The 23,078-nt window shown below is 47.9% G+C and overlaps 1 protein-coding gene across 1 annotated transcript; it reads right to left on the bottom strand.

Moving 5' to 3' along the window:
• Positions 1 to 1,372: 1,372 nt before the first annotated feature.
• Positions 1,373 to 22,884, bottom strand: LOC128305963 (uncharacterized). The gene is made up of 8 exons (XM_053043613.1): positions 22,642 to 22,884; positions 16,424 to 17,106; positions 15,341 to 16,156; positions 14,511 to 15,301; positions 5,922 to 8,340; positions 5,465 to 5,691; positions 5,141 to 5,365; positions 1,373 to 5,042 (listed from the first exon to the last, which is right to left on the bottom strand). The coding sequence occupies exons 1-8, from the start codon at positions 22,679 to 22,681 to the stop codon at positions 2,900 to 2,902; spliced, it is 7,344 nt and encodes a 2,447-aa protein (XP_052899573.1). The 5' UTR covers positions 22,682 to 22,884; the 3' UTR covers positions 1,373 to 2,899.
• Positions 22,885 to 23,078: the final 194 nt, after the last annotated feature.

A 23,078-nucleotide genomic window follows, 5' to 3' on the forward strand; every position in this document is an offset into this window, starting at 1 on the left:
TAAAAATGAAACAAAAATATGTTGAAAAATAACACATCTTCTTTTTCACGATTTTTTAGACCGTTCATTGTTGAGACCGTTTTCAAAACAGTGAGTAATCTTAAATGTTAAATAAAACCACACGAATAAAGTAAAACATTATCAGCGTTCATAAATTAATTTATCGGCAGCTAATAACAACCGTACGATAGTTTACAAACATGCAACAAAAAATACCATTAGTGTCACCTAATTACGCTTCATTCTCACTTAAATTCCACCCAAAATTATAATGCAAATTTTTGAAATCGTTGTGCTAACATTTGTTTTCATACACCCTATAGTGGATGATCATCCGGTTAAATATCACCTCCTGATTTGGATGCTCTCTTGTTATATAAAACGCAGCACGGGTGCAATTTGTGTACGCGTGGCTTTTAAACTTTCCGTCGGCTGATTCAAAATTCCATACAAACGAACCGATTTTCGATTTCGGACACCAAGAGAGCATGACAGCATGAGAGGTGACATCAATTCCCCTCCAGCGAGCGTGACAGACGATCTTCTAATACATTGGCTACCACCGCTATCGCATACAACCAAACTCGTGAGAACGATCGCTAGTGCAAGTGAGATAGATGACACGCATTCGTTCCATAAGGTTCCCCATGTACTGATAAGCACGCACACGATAATAACACACAGGAGAAGTACCATTATGGCAGAATCATCCGGTTAAATATCACCTCTTGATTTGGATGCTCTCTTGTTACATGAATTGCAGCTCTGGTGCAATTTGTGTACGCGTGAATCTTAAACGTCGGCTGATGCGACATTCCATACAAACGATGCAAATGCAATAGTGATGGGTAAATTTATTCCACGCTGCAGGTGTGCAACAAAAAGTCTTGCAAAACAAATAAATACATTAAATAAAATTAAAAACATTGTACAATTATGTTTTCTCTTTCACGAAAGTCGAAAGTCAGAAAGTCTTTTCACGTTGCAATTATTTTTCTGAATTTTTCCATCTACGAGCAACATGCAGCAAAGTACCCTATAAGATAAGCTCCGTCCAACATTCTTCAAAACCTTGTGAAGAGTACGTTAAATTCTATTTTCACTCCTCAGCGGCAAACCATACGTCCATAATGGTTATTTCTCCAAGCAATATATTATTGCGAGTAAATTTGAATACAATTTTTATATTTACCAGAATATGCTGGTTGCCAACTTATGTGGTTAAGTTTAAAATAAATCAAAATAAAATACTTACTGCTTGTTGAAAATTACAATGTATACACCAAAAAATCGGAAATAAAAAGTTAGGAGGCTGGCAGGGATTTTTTCGGGTGACACCAAATTAAACATGCGCAACTCTTTTCCATCGATGATTAACCATAATGCAACTATATTTTTCTTTTCTTGTAAAATTACACATCCACCCGCGAGTGTTCGAATTCTTCCATACCTCTCGTTCGTATACGCTAACAGAAAATTGGAGCAAACTTAAAACAGTACCAACAACTAAATAAAATCCAACAAAATATGCAACTACTTAAGGGGGATCCGAGAGAGAAAACTCACGGCTTTTTAATAACGTTCGCGAACACGGGGGGAACTCAATTAAAATCATGTCTTCATGATTTATTCGATTTTCGTTTTCATATTTCTTTTCCATCAGATCAAAGAACTTGCATGCATATACATGTCTTGTGTATGTATATTTTTTTTGGTGTGGATTGGGATTGTCAACGTTCGTTTTTGAGTGGTTTAACATTAAATTAATGGTAGCACTAAACTATGACTAGACACAAACTCTCGCCTGTTTCTCCAAAACACAAGCCCCGTTGTTGGGTTATGCCAATCCGGTTCGAATGTGTTTCGTAGAAACGACACAAAATGAAAACGGAAAACATAAACTAGCAGTGTATAACTTATGTAAGTGTAACAACAAAAGTGTGCAGAACAAAACTCCAGACTGTGGTACTATATTAAACAAACATTCAAAGGAACTAGCCCATTAAAACATGAATGATGCACTATATCACCATCAGCAACAGCAGTGTTATCATCGAAAGACGGTAAGGACACAGTGGGTAAAAAGGCGATAAGCAACAAACGGTATAGCAAAACAACTTCACAATTCGTTGGAAGAAAAATGACGCTAAATGATCTGTTGGCGTATGTATCTGGCGACTGGCAGCAATTATTTCACAGTAACGGAAAGCGTTTCAATGTTACTACCTTAGTTCCCACGTACGAATCTAGTAGGCTGAGAATTGCTAACCAAACGTTTCCAGTGTGTGCACCAAGTGAGAAAGGACTTGTTGCGGATGTGCTTAAACGGAAGTGTGTCACTGTGTATGTGTGTGAAATGCAGCATTTTTGTATCGTGTAGAATGAACGTTAAGTTGATCGAGCTTCGTAATCTAGATAAGTAGACTGATCGTGTCCAATGTATACAATTAGCTATGCGTGTCAAAGAATATCTAGGATCGTGAAAATTTACACGACAACACGTGATCTTGATGAGATACTTTTAACATCGTTTGTGTGTCACTTTTAACAAGCATTTAATTGTGCAGAACATTTCCCGACTCACGAAACGGTTTATAAAGATGGACGTGATAGTTTTGTACTGCGAATTGCATACTTTAAGGCTTAGCAGAAAAGAATGAAGTTCACATCACAAAAGAATCTTATTAAAATGTTCGTTCACATCTCTCTAACAGTTATGCCAAATGAAGCATATTTGCTGTATCGTAAAACCGCTAAAAATGTTTTTGAGTTGCATGAGTACGTTGTGTGTACTAAATGTCTACATTAGTAAAGTTTTTCGCTGTGAAGGAAAACGAGGGAATCGTCGTATCAGTAATAAAAACGAACACACACCCACACGCTAAGGCGAATTGTAGCTCTACGCACTGCTACCATGCCCCGGCGGGCTAAAGTAGTCCCAGTGGTGATGGTGAACTGCCTTTTCACCGCTCATGCCGAGCGCCATTAAACCCGCCACAATCACGATCAGTATGATGATGGCAATGTGGAGATCGCGCTTGTTTTCGTCTTTGCTGCTAGCGCGCAGCATCGCCATCAGATCATCGCCAGTCTGTCGAATGGAGGAACCACACGCTCGCACCAGCTGTCCACCGAGCGTCGGGATGGAGGGTTCCGGTGAACGGGTACCGTGTCGATGACGACGTTGTTCCCGCTGGAAGTCCTCCTCCGAGGTAGATTCCCGTTTCGAGCGATGGTGACGGCGACGGCGCTGCGGTGCTGATGGTGTCATTCCGAGATCCTCATCCGAGGGAACGCCACGCATTAGGTAAGAGGCAGCAGCAGCTGCCGATGGCGGTGAAACACCATGGTAGGACAAAAAGTCTGGATGGTAGACGAATGGTGTCGTCATTGAAGGCAGAGGAGGTCTTATCGGAGGTTGATCCGTTTGCAGGCCGGATGGAGTTGTCAGAGCAGCGGCTCCATCTACAACGTCCACCGAGGAAGAGGCTGGAGCGCCATCTACCAGAGGAGCGGTTGTCAAAGGTTCATCCAATTTAGTTGCTACTTTCTGTTGGGCAGTTCCTTCGCTGGCAAGTGGTAGATCTTTGGGTTCTTTCGAAGCTGCCTGCACGACCGAAGCCTTCTGCTGTTGCAGCTCAACCTCTCTTTGGCGGGCTTGTTCTGCCTCGATCGCTCGCTGAATCTCGAGCTCACGTAGCCGTTGGTGCTCGAGCTCCCGTGCCCTTTGTATCTCCATCTCGCGTATCCTTTGCTGTTCCAAATCACGAGCACGCTGCTGTTCAACTTCTCGGGCACGCTGCAGCTCCAGTTCTCGAGCTAGATGCAGCTCTCGTTCTCGCTCTCTTGCGCGTTCTAGCTCTTGTTCACGCTCTTTTAGCAGTTCGCGCTCTTTTTCACGCTGCAACTCACGCTCCTTTTCCTGCTGTTCCATCAGGAGCTGTTGCTGTTGTTGTGCCACAAGTAACTGCTGCTGTTGATTCTGTTGCTGTGTTAGCAACATCTTCTGGTGCTCTTGCTGTTGCAAGATCTGCTCTTTGAGCTGCTGTGTCTGAAGCAACTGTTGGTTCTGCTGATCGAGCAACTGTCGCTGCTGTTCCTCGAGCTTTTGTTCCTGCAGCCGCTTCTGATCTTCGTGCTGACGACGCAAATCTTCTAACTGTTGCTGGTGGAGTTTGTGGAGCTCATCGATATGCTGCTGTTCCGTCGTACGCAGTCGCTCCACAATCTCTTCGATCACGTTAGGTGCGATCTCGACGTTGCGTAAAGGTTCTGGAGTGGTCGCCGACAGTCGTCCATCTACGGAAGTGCGCGACGAGCGCATCGTAGGGGTCCGTAGCGTGTTGCTCACTTCGACTGGACGAATTTCGTCCTCCCGCGTTAAGCTGTTTGTGCTCTTGCGGAACCGTCGCTCGAATGTGTCTGTCTTGCGTGGTTCCGGTTTGCGCTCTTCCGAAACGTACTTTTTCACCAGTTCCGCGATGTACTGATCGTCATCGAACTCCTCCAGCGGCTGCACTGTTAGCGAGGCCTCCACAATAGATTCATGGTTTAGCGAGGGCGTCGATACCTTTCGCTCGATCAGAATTGAGGCCGGTGTCTCCGGACGACTACCAGAGCGCGATGATTTAGGACGCTCGGAGAGTGCCTTTGCGTTACCTTCCCGGAATCGGTTCAATGCGCCCTCTAACTGATCACCATCGTGGGCCCGGGCTGCTCGCTCCGTAACGGCCGCTATTTCCGCGTCCAACCCAAAGTCTTCCGAGACCGGATCGGTTTGGGTGGCCGTCTCTACCTCCTCGATGGAGGTATCGTGCAAGGAAAACACCATTCTTTCGGCTCCTCCATCCAGATCGTGATGATCACTACCGTCCGGGCGACGTGGTTTACGCGTGGGACGCGGTGGAGGTGGCAGTGGACGATCCTTCATTTTGTTCGCAATGTCACCCGAGTGCAGGGGAGGTTTGGGTCCCAGTGGAGGCGCCGGATCGATCACGTCCTCATACTGCGCTACATCGTCCTTGCTAAGACTGGACGATTTCCTGCAAGATGGATATACGGTAAGTGACAATTTGGGAAAGATAATTTCAGGAGCCGCACGACGCTTGCAGTGTTCAATAAGCGATATGTAGATACTTACAGTTGCTGCTCACCGGTCAAGCTGGTGACGGACTTCCTGCGTGGTGGACGGTTCGGGTTAATGGTGCTGTAGTTGCGCTGTGGCCGGACGGGCGACACTGAGTGATGGTAGTTGGGTAGGGTGTTGAACGGACGCGGTGGTGGTGCGTCGAGCGATCTTGTCGACTTTCGACGTCGAATCGGTGCCGGTGGACGCGGTGGTGCTTCTTTGCGTACAGTGGCATATCTGTGGCGTATTCCCGTGCAAAAGCGGTGCAAAGGTAGAGGCCGGATTAGTACACTTCCATTGCCGTGACCGGGAGCACTTGGCATTGCGAACACTTACCCATTGGTTTCGGAAATTTCGTAAGAATAGGAGTCCCTACCTGGGACAGGCGATCGATCGATAATTCCTCCTATCAGAGACTCAGCGCCACGTGAAACACGATCGTCATCGTCGAGGGTCTTGGAAATCTGAGATCGTGAGCGCGAACGTCGCGGTGTCGGTGCTGGAATCGTACCAAAGCTTTCCTCCCGAGCGAGTGGTACTTCCGCACGGTAAGCCATCGTTGTCTGCGAAATAATGGAATCAAACCAAGGGCGAAACAAACCAAACCATCCCAAAACATGCACCCGGGCGAATGATAGGGATAGTCAGATGGAAAAGAGAAAACAAACAAAACGATTAGTACACAAATGATCGTGCTGCTCCATAGCCCCTGTCACCATTCACCAAACGCCCACTGGGAAGGACCTTGGCATGAGAAGGCATAGGGAAGGTTGGAACAGTGCGTTATGGTTACCGTGGGAGGTGGTCCGGAGATGAAGTTATTGGAGATGGACTTTCCTACGGCGAAACCGCCGTTCGTGAATGATGATGGTCCTACGTCCGATGGTGTCACATCACGGAAGCGCTTCTTGCGATGACGTGTTGGTGGAGTTGGCGGGACAACCGTACCGGCCAGCATGGCTTGCCGTGGCAGGGAACCACCAATGGCCGATGCGTCGTCTTCGTCGTCCATGTAGCGTGCGGCTGCCGATTGCAGTAGTTGCGGTTGCTCACTGCCATACTTCGTACGCTGGCGATCAAAGAACCCAAGGTCTTCCTCTTCTTCGTCGTCCTCTAGGCCATAGTCCTGATCGTCCTGTGGGACGGTTTGATCTGTTGCCTTTTTCTGCTTACGGTTTGGACGATCCGGTGGGAAGGTGCGATAGAAGTCAGCACCCTTACCACCACGGTACTCGTCAGTGAAGGAGCTCTGCTGGTTGGAAACGTCGTCGGATTCGAAGCTCGGTTGGTAGTACCTGCGCATACCGTCCTGCTCTCGGTCGAGCTCTTCATCGTAGTAATCGTAACGGTCCATGTCTGCCAGTGCGTTCTTTGGCTGGCTCAAACCCTCCTTAATGGCGGAACTGATGTACTCGCCCATCTGGATATTGTCCTTGGAAATACCCTTCTGGCGTAGGAAGAACTCATCATCATCGATCTCCTCCAGCACACCCTTTCGACGGCGCACACTGGAACTGCCAGAAGACTGACACTCTTGGTTCGTGTACGGTGTGGACGAACGACGTTCCAGCTCCTTTTCGGTGCGCTGCTTGCTCAACTCCAACAGGTAACGAGCCTGTTCGCGTGCCTCCTGATCGATGGCCTCATCTTCTTTGGCCACCATCAGACGTTCCTCCTCGTCCAGGAAGTCCAGATCGTTGCTGTTCATGTCGATATTCTGGCGAATCTTTTGACCAAGCGAGCTGGCCCAGAATTGTTTCTCCTCTTCCGAGGCAAGATCCGACTCCTGACGCTCCATCGGTGGCTTGCGCTTCAGGAACTCTTCGTGCCGAGCCGCCGATAGCTGATGAATTTCGCGGTTCTCTTTGTCATATTCCTCGAGCTGCTTCTGTTCCTCAGTTACGGCCAGCTCTGGGCCTTCGAATTCGGCCCGTTCCAGTTCCTGGCGCATGCGTCGCTCTACGGACGTTTCCCGCTCATCCAGCTCGCTGCCGGTGTACTGCAGGAAACGGTTGCTATCTGTGTCTTCCGACTTTTCGGACGTCCAGCGCGACACCAGAGACGTTCCCTTGGGGCGCGTTGTCTTAGCTGCCTTCGTAAATTCGAGCGGAGGTGGTGTACCCGCACGAACACTAGCCTGCCCACTGGGAGCCGACTTTTGACGCTTAAACTTATCGAAAATGCGTGGATACGTACTGAAATCAGTATAGTTCACCTTGGTTGGGGATGTGACCGACTCGCCCATCACCGAAGCGTCGGAAGGTGACGCTGCACTAGTTGCACCGGATGGAGACGGTTCCTTCATGGATTTACTGCGTGGTAGCTTAATCTTCGCCAAGTCCGACTTCATCTTGCTAAAGTCGGGCTTCTCGGTAAGGAACTTGGGCATCTCAGGGCGCTTGAACTTAGACATATCGGGTGTCTTTAGCTTCGGCATCTTCGGTTTGGAGATTTTTGTAAACTCTGGACGCTTGAACTCAGGCTTTTGAAGCTTCGGCATGTGCATGTTCTTAAGCTTTCCAAATTTAGTACCACTCTTAGTGGGAGCGGCTTCATCCTCTCCCGCTACGGCTGCAGCTTCTTCTACCGGCACGACAGGTGATCCTTCAGCATCTGGCTCCTGTGTGGGCTGCTCTTCATCCTTGGGAACGGCCAGCGTAAAGTCCAACTTCTCCAACTCGGGAGTTGTTACTATCTCCGGACTTGCTAGCGGAGCCACTTCTTTACTGCTCTTTAGCTTAATGTTGGACATCTTCGTCTTGAAGCGATCGGTCTGCTGTATTAGCTTCTTCTGTAACGTTTTGCCACCTTCCTGTGCACGGGCCATTGCCTGTTTGCCACTTTCCTGTGCCTTAGCCATCGCCTGTTTGCCGCTGTTTTGAGCCTTCGCCATTGCCGCCTTCACTTTGCTTGTCTTCTCGTTCGGTGGTTCCGATGCGGCAGATGCGGCCGTCGTGCCTTCTGCACCTTCGGGAGCTGCAGCATCTGTGGGAAGATTGAAGTAGCGATCTTCGATTGACTTTTGGAGCTCTTCCATGCTGATCGTATCGCCCTCATCGTTGCCCGGAACGCGTAGGAACGAAGCATTTGACAGCTTACGATTCTGGCCGTTCGGTTGCTGTTGAACATTGCTGGACACGGCCAACAACCCATCCTTGGTAGATGGCTTGCCGGCATCAACCGGTTCTCCAATGGGCTCGTACTCGTGATCACTGAAAATAGGTTACCAGAAGAAGATCGTTAGCTTGAAATGAAAAAAGTGGTATAAATCCAACTAACGCAAAGCAAGCAATAAGCACACAGACAGATCTATAAGCTATCATTAAACTGTCCTCCCCTTATGAGTATCAAATTTGGAGATACTAGATAGAAGATGATATATTTCTTAAATAGAAGTAATCCAATTCCAAATACGGTTGTGCAATTTTCGTGATTATAATCACGATTGATAGTGGAACACTTAAATGAAGTCAGTTCCCCCCGAACTTCCCATGCTCTTACCGATGATCGTACTGATCGTAGCCGAGAGATGATCTTGCCGCATCACCTTTCGTTTTGTAGCGCTGCAAGAGCGTAGAACTCTCGAGCCTCGAGCTACCGGCTTCCAGGCTACGCTGACTGATGGATCGCGGCTGAACTGCTGCACCTGCAGTTGATCCCGGTGCAGTCGAGGCACTCAACGGACGCGGTGTATACTTATCGAGCAGCGAAGGCCGCATGGGTTTGCGGTAGTCCAAGCTACCCTGACTCCTGTGGAACTCTCGGGAAGGTTCCGATGCTCCACTGCTGATCACTTCCTGTGATCCAGCCTTGGGTCCGTAACGTTGAAGCAGTTTCGACTGTCGTGGCACCGATGAGGTAGATCCATTACGATCGAGACTCTGGTGACTGTTGGACAGACCACGAGCTGAGTATCCTAGTGCTCCCTGACTACCATAAGGCGTTCCACCGGAACGAGGACGTCCAAGCGAAAGACTGCGCTGCGCCGGTGGCACCTGCTTTGAGGCAGCCACACTGTAGTGATCCAGATGATCGGCGAGATCAATCGTTTCTTCTTCCATACCTTTGGACTCCTCCGTAACAAGCGAACCTGCAGCGCCTGAAGCGGCCGCTTTCAGTGCTGCCGCTGTTTTCTTCTTTTCGTCCTTAAGCCGTTTCTTCTCTTCCTTGTCCTTTCGCTTTTCCTCCTCCAGGCGACGTTTTTCTTCTTCGCGGGCACGTTTTTCGTCCTCTTTATGCTTTCGCTCGTCTTCCTTGCGACGGCGATCTTCTTCTTCGCGCAGATGTTTTTCCTCCTCCTTATGTTTGCGTTCGTCTTCCCTGCGACGACGATCCTCTTCCTCGCGGAGCTGTTTTTCCTCCCCTTTGCGGCGCTTTTCCGCATCATCGTGCGCTCGTTTCTCTGCATCTTTGCGACGCTTTTCCTCTTCCTTAAGGCGGCGTTCGTCCTCCCGTTTGCGCTTCTCTTCGGCTGCTTTCAGGCGTTTCTCTTCCGCTTCCTGCTGTTTCGATTTGCTGCCCACACTTCCCGTACTACGCCGTGAATCGACCACAGGGATCGGAATGGTCGTAACTTGCTGCTGTTGTTGCTGTTTCGGCACGAATGACGGATGGTAGGTGAAGTCACGCTTCTTCAGTTTGCGATCCGCTGGGATCGCTTCAATACGCTCGTCCTCTTCTAGCTCCGCCTCGGTTTTCATTGCCTGCGGGATGGTGAGGGCGGCCAGCTGCTCAAATGCACTTGCAAGCGTATGCTTTACGGGATGATGGTGCTGGGTGGCAAGTTGCTTCATTTCGGCACGATCGGTAAACTCCGAAATTTCCAGCTCGCTCGACAGATTGCCGGTGGAACCACGGCCGCCAATGTGCTGCAGATCGGTCATACTACGGCGACTGCTCATGTCGCTGAGCGGTAGCTGTAAGGTCGTAGTCCTGCCAAGCGTCAACGTGCCCTTGGGCGATTGTGTCCAGGTATTTGTCGGTGTCGTCGTGGTTGGTGATCGTGGATGAGCGTGCGATGGAGGGTCAGGATTCGAAGCGCTTCCGTAATGATCCATGCGATCTCGGGTGCTGAACAATGGCGGTGATGGTTCTTTCGATGATGATACGGATTGCTTGACGGATGGTGCGGCGAGTGTCTTCGTGATGGAGGGAATGGCTATACTCACGATGTTGGCCGGTGGTAGCACCGCTGCTGCCGCCGCCATTTGTTGCAGATCTTTGCGAGCCGGTTTCACGGGTGGAGTCGGTGATGGTTGTTGCGCTGTGGTTGTATTTCCGATTGGCGGCGTAATCACGGGCGATAGAAGAGCTGGAGGAACCGGCTGTTGTGTTTCGAAGTTGGGTTGCTTACTAACCTCTAGGGGGGCCGGTGTTGGTGGTATAATACCCACCATGGGCAATGGTAATGCTGATGCAATGTTTCCCAGAACTGGCTCAGCTACGGCTGCCACCACTGGTAGCGTGTCGGGCGTAATTGGATCTGGTTCCGATTCGGTCGATAGCATCCTCTGGGAACCTCGCGGTATGCCTCTTCTTGGCCCTCCGCGCGAGAGACTCGACGATCGGCTGCGAATGTTCTGGTACTGGTCGAAGTGGTCCGTACCATAGTCTGCGAACTCGCTCTGCGAAGCGGCTAGACTCTGCGACATTGACTCTGCTGCAGTTGGCGGGGGATTTCGCAGATTTTGTTGACTACTGTACCCTCCATAACCACGACCAGCCTCTAGGGTCTGGTGACGATCTAGCGACTTACCGAAGCGCGGTGTATATTTCGAGAGCAGCGAAGATCGTTGCACGCGCTCCGGCTCAAGACTTCCACCGCGCGAAAACTTAGTCACCGGTGTGCTCTCTCTACCGGAGAGTCCTGTAAATTCTTGCGAATTGTTGATCGGGTTGTAGCGCTGCAGTAGCTTCGAGTTTTCCAAGCTCTTCTGGCTACTGTAACGCTGCGGTTCGTTAATAGCGGTGTTTCCACCCGTCTGTGACGATGTTTCAAAGTCCTGCGGCTGATCGTCTAGCGAGTTCGGCTGGTGGTAGTATCTGCGGAGCAATTTCGACTGATCGAGACTACGCTGGCTGGAGGACTTTTTCGGTGGTTCGTAGAAGCTGCCAGATTCGGGACGTGTCGATCCGCTGGCACCATGGCTACCGAGCGGCTTTGGTGTGTAGCGCTGTAGCAGAGACGAGTTCTGCAGGCTTCGCTGACTCGTTGACTTTACGATGTTCGGCGGAGTGTCCAGGGCGGGGCTAGTCAACGGGTCCTGCGAGCCTCCTTTCGGTTGGTAACGTTGCAGCAGCGATGAACGCCGCTGCGGCGTTTGACCGTTCAGTGCTTGCATGGACATGGCGAGTATGCTCTAGTTCACGTAACACTTTCACACTGCTTTTGCTATTCACACTCAGATGCAGGAAGTCAGGAACTGTGGTTCGTTTGCTAAAAAGTAGAATGCATGAAACGAAACTGGCAAAAATATTACGGCAAGTGCAAACAAAATTTTTCCACCAAACCACCGAGTATGATCATTCCTCAAATCACCTGAAAACTCCCCACCATAGAACAAAATCTCACACATCACTCAAGGATGTGTTTCGTACAGCTATTTCTCAAATATCTCTTCCATTAATTCATCACTACACCGCTTCACCTGGGGGGCAGCGACGATGTCGCGCACTTGTTCGCGGGATACAGATTGTCCGCTATTTTCGTGCCCAGCTTAAAATTCTCTACCCAATGTACTCCCTGGTCCACACACATCACCTCCCTTTGGGTGGATGACTTGTCAACCGGACAGGGTTTGTCGGGACTTATTTTTGGATCGTTGAGAGCAGCTCTAGGTAGCGGTCGGACACAACACACGTAAAACATTCAATCACACACACACAAACACACACACACACTTGTAAACGCATTCACAGGCTTAGCCCACTCTTTGTGTCACTTTCATATTCTACACACGAATACGGTTTTTTGCTGCGTGTAGATGTTTCTTGCCTTTGTTTCACTCTTCGTACTTTTTATTCCTTTAACTGCTACAAGTTCCTTCTATCCTTCAATAATGATCACTGATCGAGATAAATCCGGGCTGGTCACTTCACTAAATTCATGACGAACCATAAATGAGCGGAAGTCCCAAAAGTGCTGCTCACTACTCGAATGCGAGGTGGAAAAAGGTCATGACACTTTCTTAGAGAAGAATATTGCAACCACTAATGCCACTTGAGGTGTGGTTACATTTCACTCATTCGTTTCACTTTAATAAAAATAAGTAGCTGCAAACATTATCACTTAAAAACAAAAGTATAGATGAAGGACGTTGCCGAGCCAGCAACACCGTTAAGTATGTAATTAATTTATACAGCTCAGCTGAACGTCCTTTCACTTATGGCACTAGTTCTATTTACTTTACTCGTAGCAAGCACGCTTGGCCGGAAATGAATTTCGTACAGTTTGGATGTCTCCAAACAGGAAGTGTGGAACGAGATTGAATGGAATAACGAAACAGAAAAAAAATAACAGAAACAAAACACGGAAAAAATAATAACGTAAGCAACTGTAGCACGGAAAACGTAAAACGATCGGTTCGGTTAAAGAAATAAAAGATCTCTCAGTAGCAGCGCACTAGCGGCCCCGTCGTTGTTGTGAACGCCAACATTTTCCGTTCGACACTGGCACACGGTTGGCTCGCGTTGACGTAGTGCGAAATTTTGAATTGCCCGAACCGGGCAGTAGTACACACCACAGCGGCACCACTTCCAACCCCTTTATCCTGCACAGCACAAAACCCGAACCCCAATGAAAGCGATGCGGGAAAAAAGGAAAAACATAACCCGAAACGAAAAAGATCACCTCTCTGTCCCCTTGCACTTGCACGGCTGATCATCGTCGTGTGCGCCTCCATTCGGGGGTGTTTTTTTAGTGGTGGTTCAACCCTGCCTGATGTTTGCAGATCGTGTGTTGATCGAACGTGCAGCGCTATATTTAAGATGTCGTGCCAACGAAAGTGTAGATCTCTCGTAGCTCATCTTGGCGGTAGTTGTTTGAAGATGTAAACGAGGCACCCACAAACACACACGTTCTCACAAAAAGAAAATACATTTGGACCTTCTCGCGTAAAGTGGTTTAAAAGAAAATGGGAGAGTATTTATTATGGAAACTAATTTTTTACGAAAAATTTGTATGATCTCTAAACATATCGTAATAAAGTGTTGAGGATCGTTTTGACAGCTTCTCTTCTGAGCGGTTATTTTTGACAGAGACTACTCGATGCAGAAATTTGTCTCTTTTAAAAAGCGATGAGATTTCCCTTGCTTGAGATGTAAGGGCAAGGATACGACAGAGGGAAACAAAAGAATTACAAACGAACTGGACCTCTAGACCTTGGAATGGTCATTCTACCTCAATTAATTACACCTGTTCAACGGTCAATCGTCCAACAACCCCTGCTTGATTGCATTTGTAGGGTAAAATAATAGCTGCCAGAATGCGATCAACTCGTTCATCGCACCCATTTATAGCTTACATACACGCTCAACAACATCTGCGCGATTGTTTAATAGCAATCCTTCATACATGTACTTTTACATGTTTGGCCACTATTCTACTTCCATCAATCTTTCTGTCTGTCGAGCAACGGCGGGCACTTATGGTTTCCTTTGTCACGGAGCATATGCACCGTGCGGTGTACATCGTTCATATTGATGTAATATGTTAGTTTGGCATCGTACCAAATTGGTATGAGTTGAGTCATCTCTTGCATTCGTGATGTCTTCTCTTCTGCCAGTAAATCCCAAGGTGGTAATGTGTCAACAGTTCGTCAAAATAGTGTCCGCTCTCAAATTTCACCGTCCTCTTCCCTGTATTGTCTCATTCATAATTATAACCAAAAGAAAGGACTCCGAAAGGTACAAAGGACCAATGTGAGTGCCTTTAAAAATGAGCGTTAGCATACACCACTCCCCGAACGGGCGGTTACTTACTGTTCGCTCAACCACGAAAATAGATCATCAGGCTTTTCTAGACCGTAGAATACACTTGCCTATTATTAGAGACACGCTTCAGATGCGGAGGATGGACGATGTTCCTTGCGTACACGGTTAGATTCTTATCGGTCTCGGTCTGCTAACTAGATAGGATTGCCTGTAGCGCTTTGTTGACGCAACCGCTAACCAATTTTTGCAAATCTTTCTTGTTTTGGGCCATTAGATATGCAAAGTAACCTACGCTACTACGACACGTTTGAGCTACAGAGCGCCCCACAGACAAGTTCCTATTTATTTGAACTTGAAAACGGCACAAATACTTAGATACTAGCAACGGTCAATCTTTCTACAGCACTGAGATTGCAAGCAGAAGCGCAAACGAAAGCATTTCTTTACGTACCTCATTTTTGACCAACGAGTGTCAACCTTCGGTTGTTCCGTGTCCACCACTGGTACAGCCGGTTCCGGTTCTGCCGTAGCTGCCGGTTGACCTGCGTCCTGTTTGGGCGAACGGTCCGCATTCGTCTTTTCCGCTTCCATTAGCAGATGTTCCTCGGCAGGCGTTAGTTCCAACTCTTTACTGCACTCTTCCACCGGAGGAAGCTCCGAATCTTTCAGCGAGTCCTGCTTCTTGCACGGAGTACCTCCATCGATGCTGGCCGTATCGCTTTCCTCCGCCAGTGTGCTGAGATGAGAGCGGCGAGCCTCCTCGTCCGAGGACGTCGAATCGATCGATGATATGGGTGCAAGCAGACCTTTGCTCGCTAGTTTCACCGGTTCCTTTTCCCGTTCGTCTTCGGACGATTGTTGCAGTATCTCGTCCAGATGCTTTCTCCGACCGAACATGTCGTCTACGAACTTTTCGTCCTGAAGTTGAAGCGATATCTTGATCTTGTCATTGCCCAGCATTTCTCCAATGATGGGATCTAACCCTTCTTCCTTGATATGTTCCTGACGCTGTAGTTTTTGATCTACGCCCGGCACTGTGGGTTCCGGTGTAGCGTCCTTCGTCGATTGCGGCTCAAAATCTTCAATATCTTCGTAATGATGTTCCTTCTTCTTGCGCGGCGCTTTCTGCGGTGGTTTGGCTTTCACGGGTACGATCGGAGACTCAACAACTGGTGCTGGTTGTTGTTCGATGCTTGCGACAACCTCCGTCTTTGGTGGTTCAATTATTTCATATCGATCATCCTCAACTACCGGAGGAATGACTGTGGTCGGAGCGGATACCTCCACGACCATCAGTGGTTCTTCCACCGATTCCGCAGGTTGAACCGCTTTATCCTGCATTAGCTCTATAATTTCATCCGGCACAACCACGGTACTCTTGGATGCTTCCGTTTCCACCGTTACCTTTACAATTTTATCTTCGTCCACTACTTCAATCACCTCGTCACTCGGTTGACGCACAACATACGCTGGAATTTCGCGGTTGTTCAACCGTGGCGATTCCCGCAGATTCAGAATCTTTTGATCCGGAAATCCACGCGGCTCCGATGCAGCCTTCTTGCGGCGCAGAGTGTTCATCTGCACGCGGGCACGATCGATCTGCCGATCGGCCATCGATTTGGCCCGTTCCAGCGAGCGGCTGACAAAGGTGCGCGTTTTCTTGCCCTGGCGTGTGAGACTGTTGCTAAAGCTGCGAATAGACGGATGCCCATCGAGAAAGTGTTTGATCTCTTCCTTAACCGAATGCCGACTCCCCGTTTCCGGTTCGTGGGACGCTGCACGCTTTCTGCTGCGTCGTGGAGACTGTGGCTTCGATTCGCTTGGTCCTCCTTCGGTAATCTGATCTGCCTGTGGCTCTTCGCAATGTCCATTCGATGTGGTCGCCTCATCGACATCCATCGGGTGGTCTTCGGTTGGGCGATGTTCTCCATTCTGTACCTTAACCTTCTTTTCGGCTGAAAGTTCTTCCTCCTCTACGGTTTGCTCTTCGCCTTTACGACGCCGGTTCGACGCAGGTGATTCGACCGTTGGCGGTTGTGCTCCTTCCGCACCTTCCTCCAGGTCTCCTTTGTACAAATGAGTCCATGGATACCCTCCCTGCGAAGTGGACATGGGACAAAGAAAAATAAACCATTTGAAGAAGAAAAATGCGATTAGTATTGAGTTCAGGGAGTTCTGGAGTCACATAGCAAGCATTTGGGTCTAGATTGAATGCCGGTTAGTGTAAGCAGCGCCGGTGAGTAAAGTTAACTTTGTTCGTTATGGGGAAAGCATCACAGCACCACGATAGTAAGCATTTTTTTCGATGATCATCTGCTCACTAAAGCTGACACTCAAAATTGGCCGATACCTTACATCGCTTACCTGTTCCTTGGACTTCTTAACCTCCTCCCAGAGGTAAGTCTGCGGTGGCACCATCGGCTTATCGCCATACTCTTTCGACTCGAGCGTTGATTCTTGGTCACTGGCTGGCGCTCCGACAGCAGCAACTTCCAGCGACAACGCCTTCGATGAATCTGGTACGTCAATGGACGGATCTCCTTTCTTTTCTTCTTTAGGCTCTTGGGTTTGCGCGTCCTTAGTAGAAGCGTCGACTACAGTGTCTCCAACAGCTGGATCATCTTTTTCCTTATCTTGCGCACTTGGCGTTGACTCGACTGGCAGTTGTTTCACAGGCTCTTCGTTCGTCACCTTACTTACCGGAGGCTGTGGATCAACTGTTTTCTTCTGCTCCTCTACAGACACCTCCTCTTCCTCTTCCTCCTCCTCTTCTTCCTCCTCTTCTTCAACCTCTTCTTCAACCTCTTCCTCTATCTCCTCCTCCTCCGCACCTTCATCCTCCTCATGGGAGAGTTTTTTCTGAATCGGAACGTTCTTCTCCTTGAGCGTACTCTCCAAATTTTCGGCAAAGGTGCTCTGATCGGTGGTGGACTTTTCGGATGCCGCCACAGCAACGGCAGCCGATGCAGCACTCAGCTTAGCTACGATACCCGTCCGCTGCTCTTCCAGTATGGTCGTTTCCGGCTCTCCAGGGCTGCGCAGAGACACTGTGCGTGATGGATGGTGAACATGGAATGTGGTAAACAAAATAAAGAATAGCATCATTAGTACCGCGCTTATGGAACGCTAATTGGCTTGCGGATGAAAAGGTGTCGAAACGTGGTTAACACGTTTTAGCGGAATTGCGGCACGCTGTATGGAAATGAGATTGCCAAGTGGAGGTGTCGAACGTGTGAGGACTCGCTTTGGCTGATAACCAACGTGTGGAAATATTTTTGCAGACAAAATGTATGCATTGCTGTGTTGAAACGATGATGGAATTTATGCCTCACTTATAACAACTCATCACAAGCTCATCACCATTTTCCATCCTCACGCATTTCTCTCACGATCCTAATCCGTATTGAACGCCCGTTTCTCAACGGTTCAACAGTAAGTGCTAATTCCATTTACACTGAGCACTGGGTGATGGGTTGTTTGGATGGCAATAAACATCGTGCTTAACTACAACTGATTGAACAGAGTAACGTGGGGCGATGAAGGTGATTGAATGCGTTGATGGAAGGGAAATGCAAAACTGCACCGTCTATTAGCTATCCCTCACAGCACACATCCAGCACGGAACCGAACACTTTCCATTCCTGAAGCTGCCAATCGTTTTCACTTTTCGACACCGGACACCTGCCAAACAATTGGAAGCCAATGCGAATTGTAAGTACATTTTCTAAACGCATGGAATATCCGTAGCTTAATAGTGTTTGGACTCATTTTGATGAGGATTTTTCAATTCAAAACAACAAAACCGAAAGGAAGTGCGTCTGGTTTCGATGCACTTTGCAGCTCGTTCTCTGGGGGCAACTGGAGCTGAACGTCAGAATTCTCCTCCAACCATCTGGCGAACCGGCCGGATTGGTGGGAGTTTGTTTTAGCATCCCTGAGTATCATCTCCAATATAAACAGAGCGCACGGCCCCCACGGTACTCAGAGCATTGCAACTGCCGTCGTGCATCCTGTTCAGGCTACCGGCGTTTTCGCATCCGCTCGATGAAAACAAACGAGCACTAGTTTCGTGGTGGATATATTCTACGGGATGATGCGCTATGCGCATGATTGTGATGAAACATTACCGTAGTTTGCCATGACGCCAAAGAACAGCACGATCATTTCATCTCCGATTGCTCCCTTGCTGGTACGGATTGTCCGATAATGTTTTAAGCGGGGAACACGTGTGTCGCGGTCTTCCTCAGCAAATCGACACTTTAACACCTGCACCTAGCTCTTTTCTCTCCACTCCCAGCGCACGTGTGTGACACAGGGTTTCCCATCAAAATGGAATGCAATTCATGCTGCAATCGGTAGCACTCGTCTCACTAGCAGCTTCTTCACACAGTGACATCAAAATCCATTTCTTGCACTATTCAACACGCATCACTCCTACACAGCTGCGTACGGCACGTTTTCCGTTTTGCGTTAAAGTGCACAACTTGTAGAGCCAACCATTCACACCGAACACTTGATCCGTATGGGGTGCATGCTTCAAGCGGGGTGGCCAAATATTTACATAATGATAAATTCTACCGGTATGCGTGAGAGATTTGAATGTTCCGTTTTATTTTTTTATCGTGCGGTGATCCCTTTGTGTGTTATGGTTGTGGGTGCTCGTTCTGTTTCACAGCGCCAATCAACACAGTGAAACGTTGATATTTTTGGACAGATATTTAAACTTTTAACACACAAAACCCCCGCCCAAAAAAAGGGAAACAAATTTTAGTGTGCGTAGTACAATCTTAATTCTTGTTCGACTAATCGTTGCCTGAACGCGTGCGGTTAGGCATGGTAGTGACGGTAGAAGTTCTCGTATGCCAGTCGTTAATTACACATCTTTCCCGCACTCGGTAGGTGACGCACAATTGCGAATGGCGTCCGACGTTGGAGAAGCTAAACGTTTCTGTTTCGATTTAGTTACGTTAATGGCGTCAATCGTTTTCGTTCGGTTTTTGGGTGGGTTAAAATAATGGCCTACAGAACCGGGGGAAACGCGTCCGGAACGGCACTTGCCGATCGACTGATCGGATCTCCCGTGCGGTTTGCTACTGAAACAGGAACAGTTTGTTCGAAATCGTTGCCAGAAAACTCGCTTCCGGACAAAACCCCACCAAAACGACACAATCCATCGTTCGGGAGAGCGTGACGTGATGCGTTACGTAACGCGTCATCGAAAGGAGTGTCTTAGGCGCCGGGCCGTTAGGAGAGGAAGGTCATGGATGGTCGTAGGGTGCTGCCAAAATGGTTTTACCATGATCCATACTTTTTTTTACCACTGCCTTACCCAACTTCCGCGATTGGCGTAGCGGATGTCCCGGCTGCACTGTACTTACTCTGTCCTTGAAGCATCCCTGTGGTGTGCATAGTGGTGTGACGGGAGCAGTGGAACAGATTCCGTGCAATCTGCCGAATGATGCTGGGTGTTGAGACAATTTCGTGTACGATGACACTGAGTATCGGTCGGTTATTTTTAACGTGGAAAGGCAAACTTTACTCTTCTTCCCATGCTGCTGCAGATTGGAACAGCGCGAGCATCCCGTGCACGATCATTCTCTACAGAGTGGTTGTGAGTTTTCGACGGTAATGGATCGTAATGATTGTAATTACAACTTTGCGCATTTTTGGGCGACACTATGTACACAATACCCGCCGGTGAGAATGATAAATTTCTCCGAATCATGCGAAAGATACGCATAAAAACGCACCTTCTGTAAGCGAAAGTGTGTGTGGTGACTGAAGATTTTCTCGAAAGATTTTGTTCTTCGTAACCTAGCTAGCAGATGCAGCCAGAACGAGAACTAACCCGTAGCCATTATGTGTGCTTTCATGCAGAACGGTGGCTGATTGAACGAAACTGTTCGTCTGTAACGAATTCTATGATAGAAACGATAATCTCACAGCCGAGCCGAAAAGGGTTTGGCATAAGTCTACATATGACTGCAGTCGAGAGTGTATCGTCTGCTGTAAATAGTTCCCCGCGATTGTTTCAATGGACATCCCACTTTTTATTGGTTGTTTATGGAACGCGAGATCATTTATAGGTTGTCGGTTCCGTCAATCGGTAATAACATGTCATACATTATGAAATATCGGATGTTGATCTGTTTGGCATCTTGCTGTTTGTTTATACATTCGTGCCGACCAGATTATCTTTTCGTGTAGCGTTGCGAGACATTGTAATGTATTTTATGCTGAGGAAGGTTGAAGGTTTGAATTAATCATTCGTGTTTTTCAGACGACGATCTACTTTTATGTTTGAAAACCCTTTAATGTTGCAATGTGTTCAGATCAGATCAACAATTGCTTATTGCAACGAACGTTCGCTGCACTTTGTTGAGATTAAGATCATGCTTGCTTTTAAGTCGTGCGATAATAGTTCCAATGTTGAGCGGATCAACTGTTGTTCTACTTCCAAAACATCTCTACCAATTGTGATGATACGATTGCAGACTATTGTGGTTTCAACAAGATAATGATGCCATGAATATAGCACCAGACAAATTACCCCATAAATAGCCTTTTATATCGAAATGACAGTCAAAGCAGACTTGATAAATATTGGCACTCAATCACCCTCTTGCTGTGGACGTGACCTAAACGTGAAGGTAGATATGCGACTATTATCACCTAATAAACTAAATGTACTACTAAATATCTTGTTGACAGAATCAATGTAAATAAACGCCTTCTAGAACAAATCCAATTTGAATGTCTAAATCGTGTCTGGATATCAAGATACATTTCGCCACCGAGGTTAAGGTCATTGCGAGTCCCCATCGACAGGGAGAATATTTTATGTGCAATCCAAGCGCACACTCAACCGTTCAGCCCAGCGCCACATAAATCACTGCACGATTCGTAGTGACAGCTCGGTCACAAGATGGGAGTTGGGTTCCCTCATCCGTGCCCTAAGACATGGTTACTGATGATGACACTGATGCTGCTGCTGTCTCTGAAGAATGAATGAACGAATATTCAGACACGCTACACTGTTCATGGTCCTTGGCCGGATCGATTCAACCAGATGTTGAGTTTTCAGTTTATTTTGATGCGAGCTTCAGCGTGACCTCGTAAAACAGATATCTCGCTTTTCTCTGCTTCTATGCAACCATTATTTATTGACAGTGAGACTTACAGAAAAAGATCCACAAGTCTGGTTACTTATTTTCGGGACGTTTTCAGACAGATTACAATCTGCAAGCCTTCAAAAATGCTGTCGTATTGGATAATGTTAGAGCATTGCTTGATAGCGGTTTACTCAGTACTAAACAGAGCTAAACCGGGTCGGAAAACTATGCGTCGACAGCGGATTCCTTCGTGTTCTCAATTCCGAAACTATTTTGCTTGAGATACCTTCCAATTCGGTTCCAACTCGATAAATTCTTGGGCGGTTCTCAGTAAATTCTATCAGCACAGTTTCCAAATTTTTAATTGTCGCCTACCCCCCGGTTTCGTACGCTTCGAATGTAAAAGACGCTATATTTAGATGGAATGTCCCTGATCGTTGCGTCGGTACGCTGGGACTCGAGGCCAACGATAGATCTGATTGCCTGTTTTTTGTGTGTGCGCTTCTCTTGTCGCAGCTCAACTGCAGTGATTTGTATACCGCACGCACCAGCAAATCTTGATCAAGCCGAACGATCGTATAAATCCGATCTTCGCTGCAGTTTCCAAGCCTGGATTGCATTCCTGGCAGCAAATTTGTAAAGTTCTCACTCTCGCTGGTCCCTAGTGGGTGGTTTGCTACCAGCGATATGTTTAACATTCTTCGTTCGGTTCGGTCAACTTAGCACCACCGAACGAACGAAGGAAAGCGATCGTTCCGGCAAAGATGAGCACCAACCTGCATAAACTGTCTCCCTGTGGTTGTGATGTGATATCCAACGTACTGCGCTCGGTGGCCAGTTGCCTGCCCGTTTTAACCTCACTTTTCTGTGAGACCACCGCTGTACACCGGTTAGACCGGATAAATATAGCCTTCGGTCGGTTGTGTAACGGCAAAGGATGACACCGGCTTGCGTCGATCTTGAGTGGACCGACCATACGTTCCACCTAGACAGCTGAGGGCTATGTGCTGTAAGTTTGTGTGCCTGTGTATGATATTGGGGGAGTACTTCCACGAAAACCTGCGGTGCATGTGTACGCCAAGTAATCGGCGGTCCAACCAGTCGAACTTATTAATAATGTGCTGATGTGGGATGCTGAATGGTCCGGAGCATCTCCGTGGTGACCCATTCCGGGGCCCTTCCATATTTACCCACAACAACAGGTGCCACGTACAGTAGCAACTGGGCCAAGGATCGTTTCTTGCGCGATGGAGCCATATCTTGTGGGATGCGAGTAGTGTTTGATCTCGCTTGGGGATGGGACGTTGTACGGGGCATAAGGTCAGTGGGAAAAGCGGGAAAACGTCCTAGAGATTGTGGAGGGACGATTCTTTAAGCCTTATTGAGGAGGGAAAACAGAAGAGGATTAAAAAGCAAAGGCAGGTAGCAAAAGAGGTCGTTCTCCATCCCCATCCCATCAATCCCACCTACCTTCTGCGGAGTCCGGAGCCGATTTGGTGTCACTCTCCATGTTTATTTTGTTTTCATAAATTTCGCGCTACACGCACACACTTGTTTCGCGTCGAGGCTACAGTCCCATCGGTGCACGATCTGGTTTTTCCTAAATTAACCTCACTTTCTAGGTGTTGTTTTATTGCTTGCCGTTGATGCTGCTTCACACTGATGTCACTGCAAGTCGGTAAGCTTCACCTTTACATTCGCGTATCGTCAGTGTGGACGTTTTGGCCTTTCGCATCAACTTCCGATTTACTCGCTCTATTTAATAAATATATACTTCTTTTGCTAGCTTCCCTTGCAGCACTTGTCGTATCGTATGCTTATTTATAGCGAAAACTCACTAGCTGACGCATCGGCTCAGCTTTTTCCGTATTGTTTTCCCTCGAGTTTCGAACACACGGATGCCGCCG

The sequence above is a fragment of the Anopheles moucheti genome, chromosome 3, assembly GCF_943734755.1.
Source record: "Anopheles moucheti chromosome 3, idAnoMoucSN_F20_07, whole genome shotgun sequence".
Lineage (NCBI taxonomy): Eukaryota > Metazoa > Arthropoda > Insecta > Diptera > Culicidae > Anopheles > Anopheles moucheti.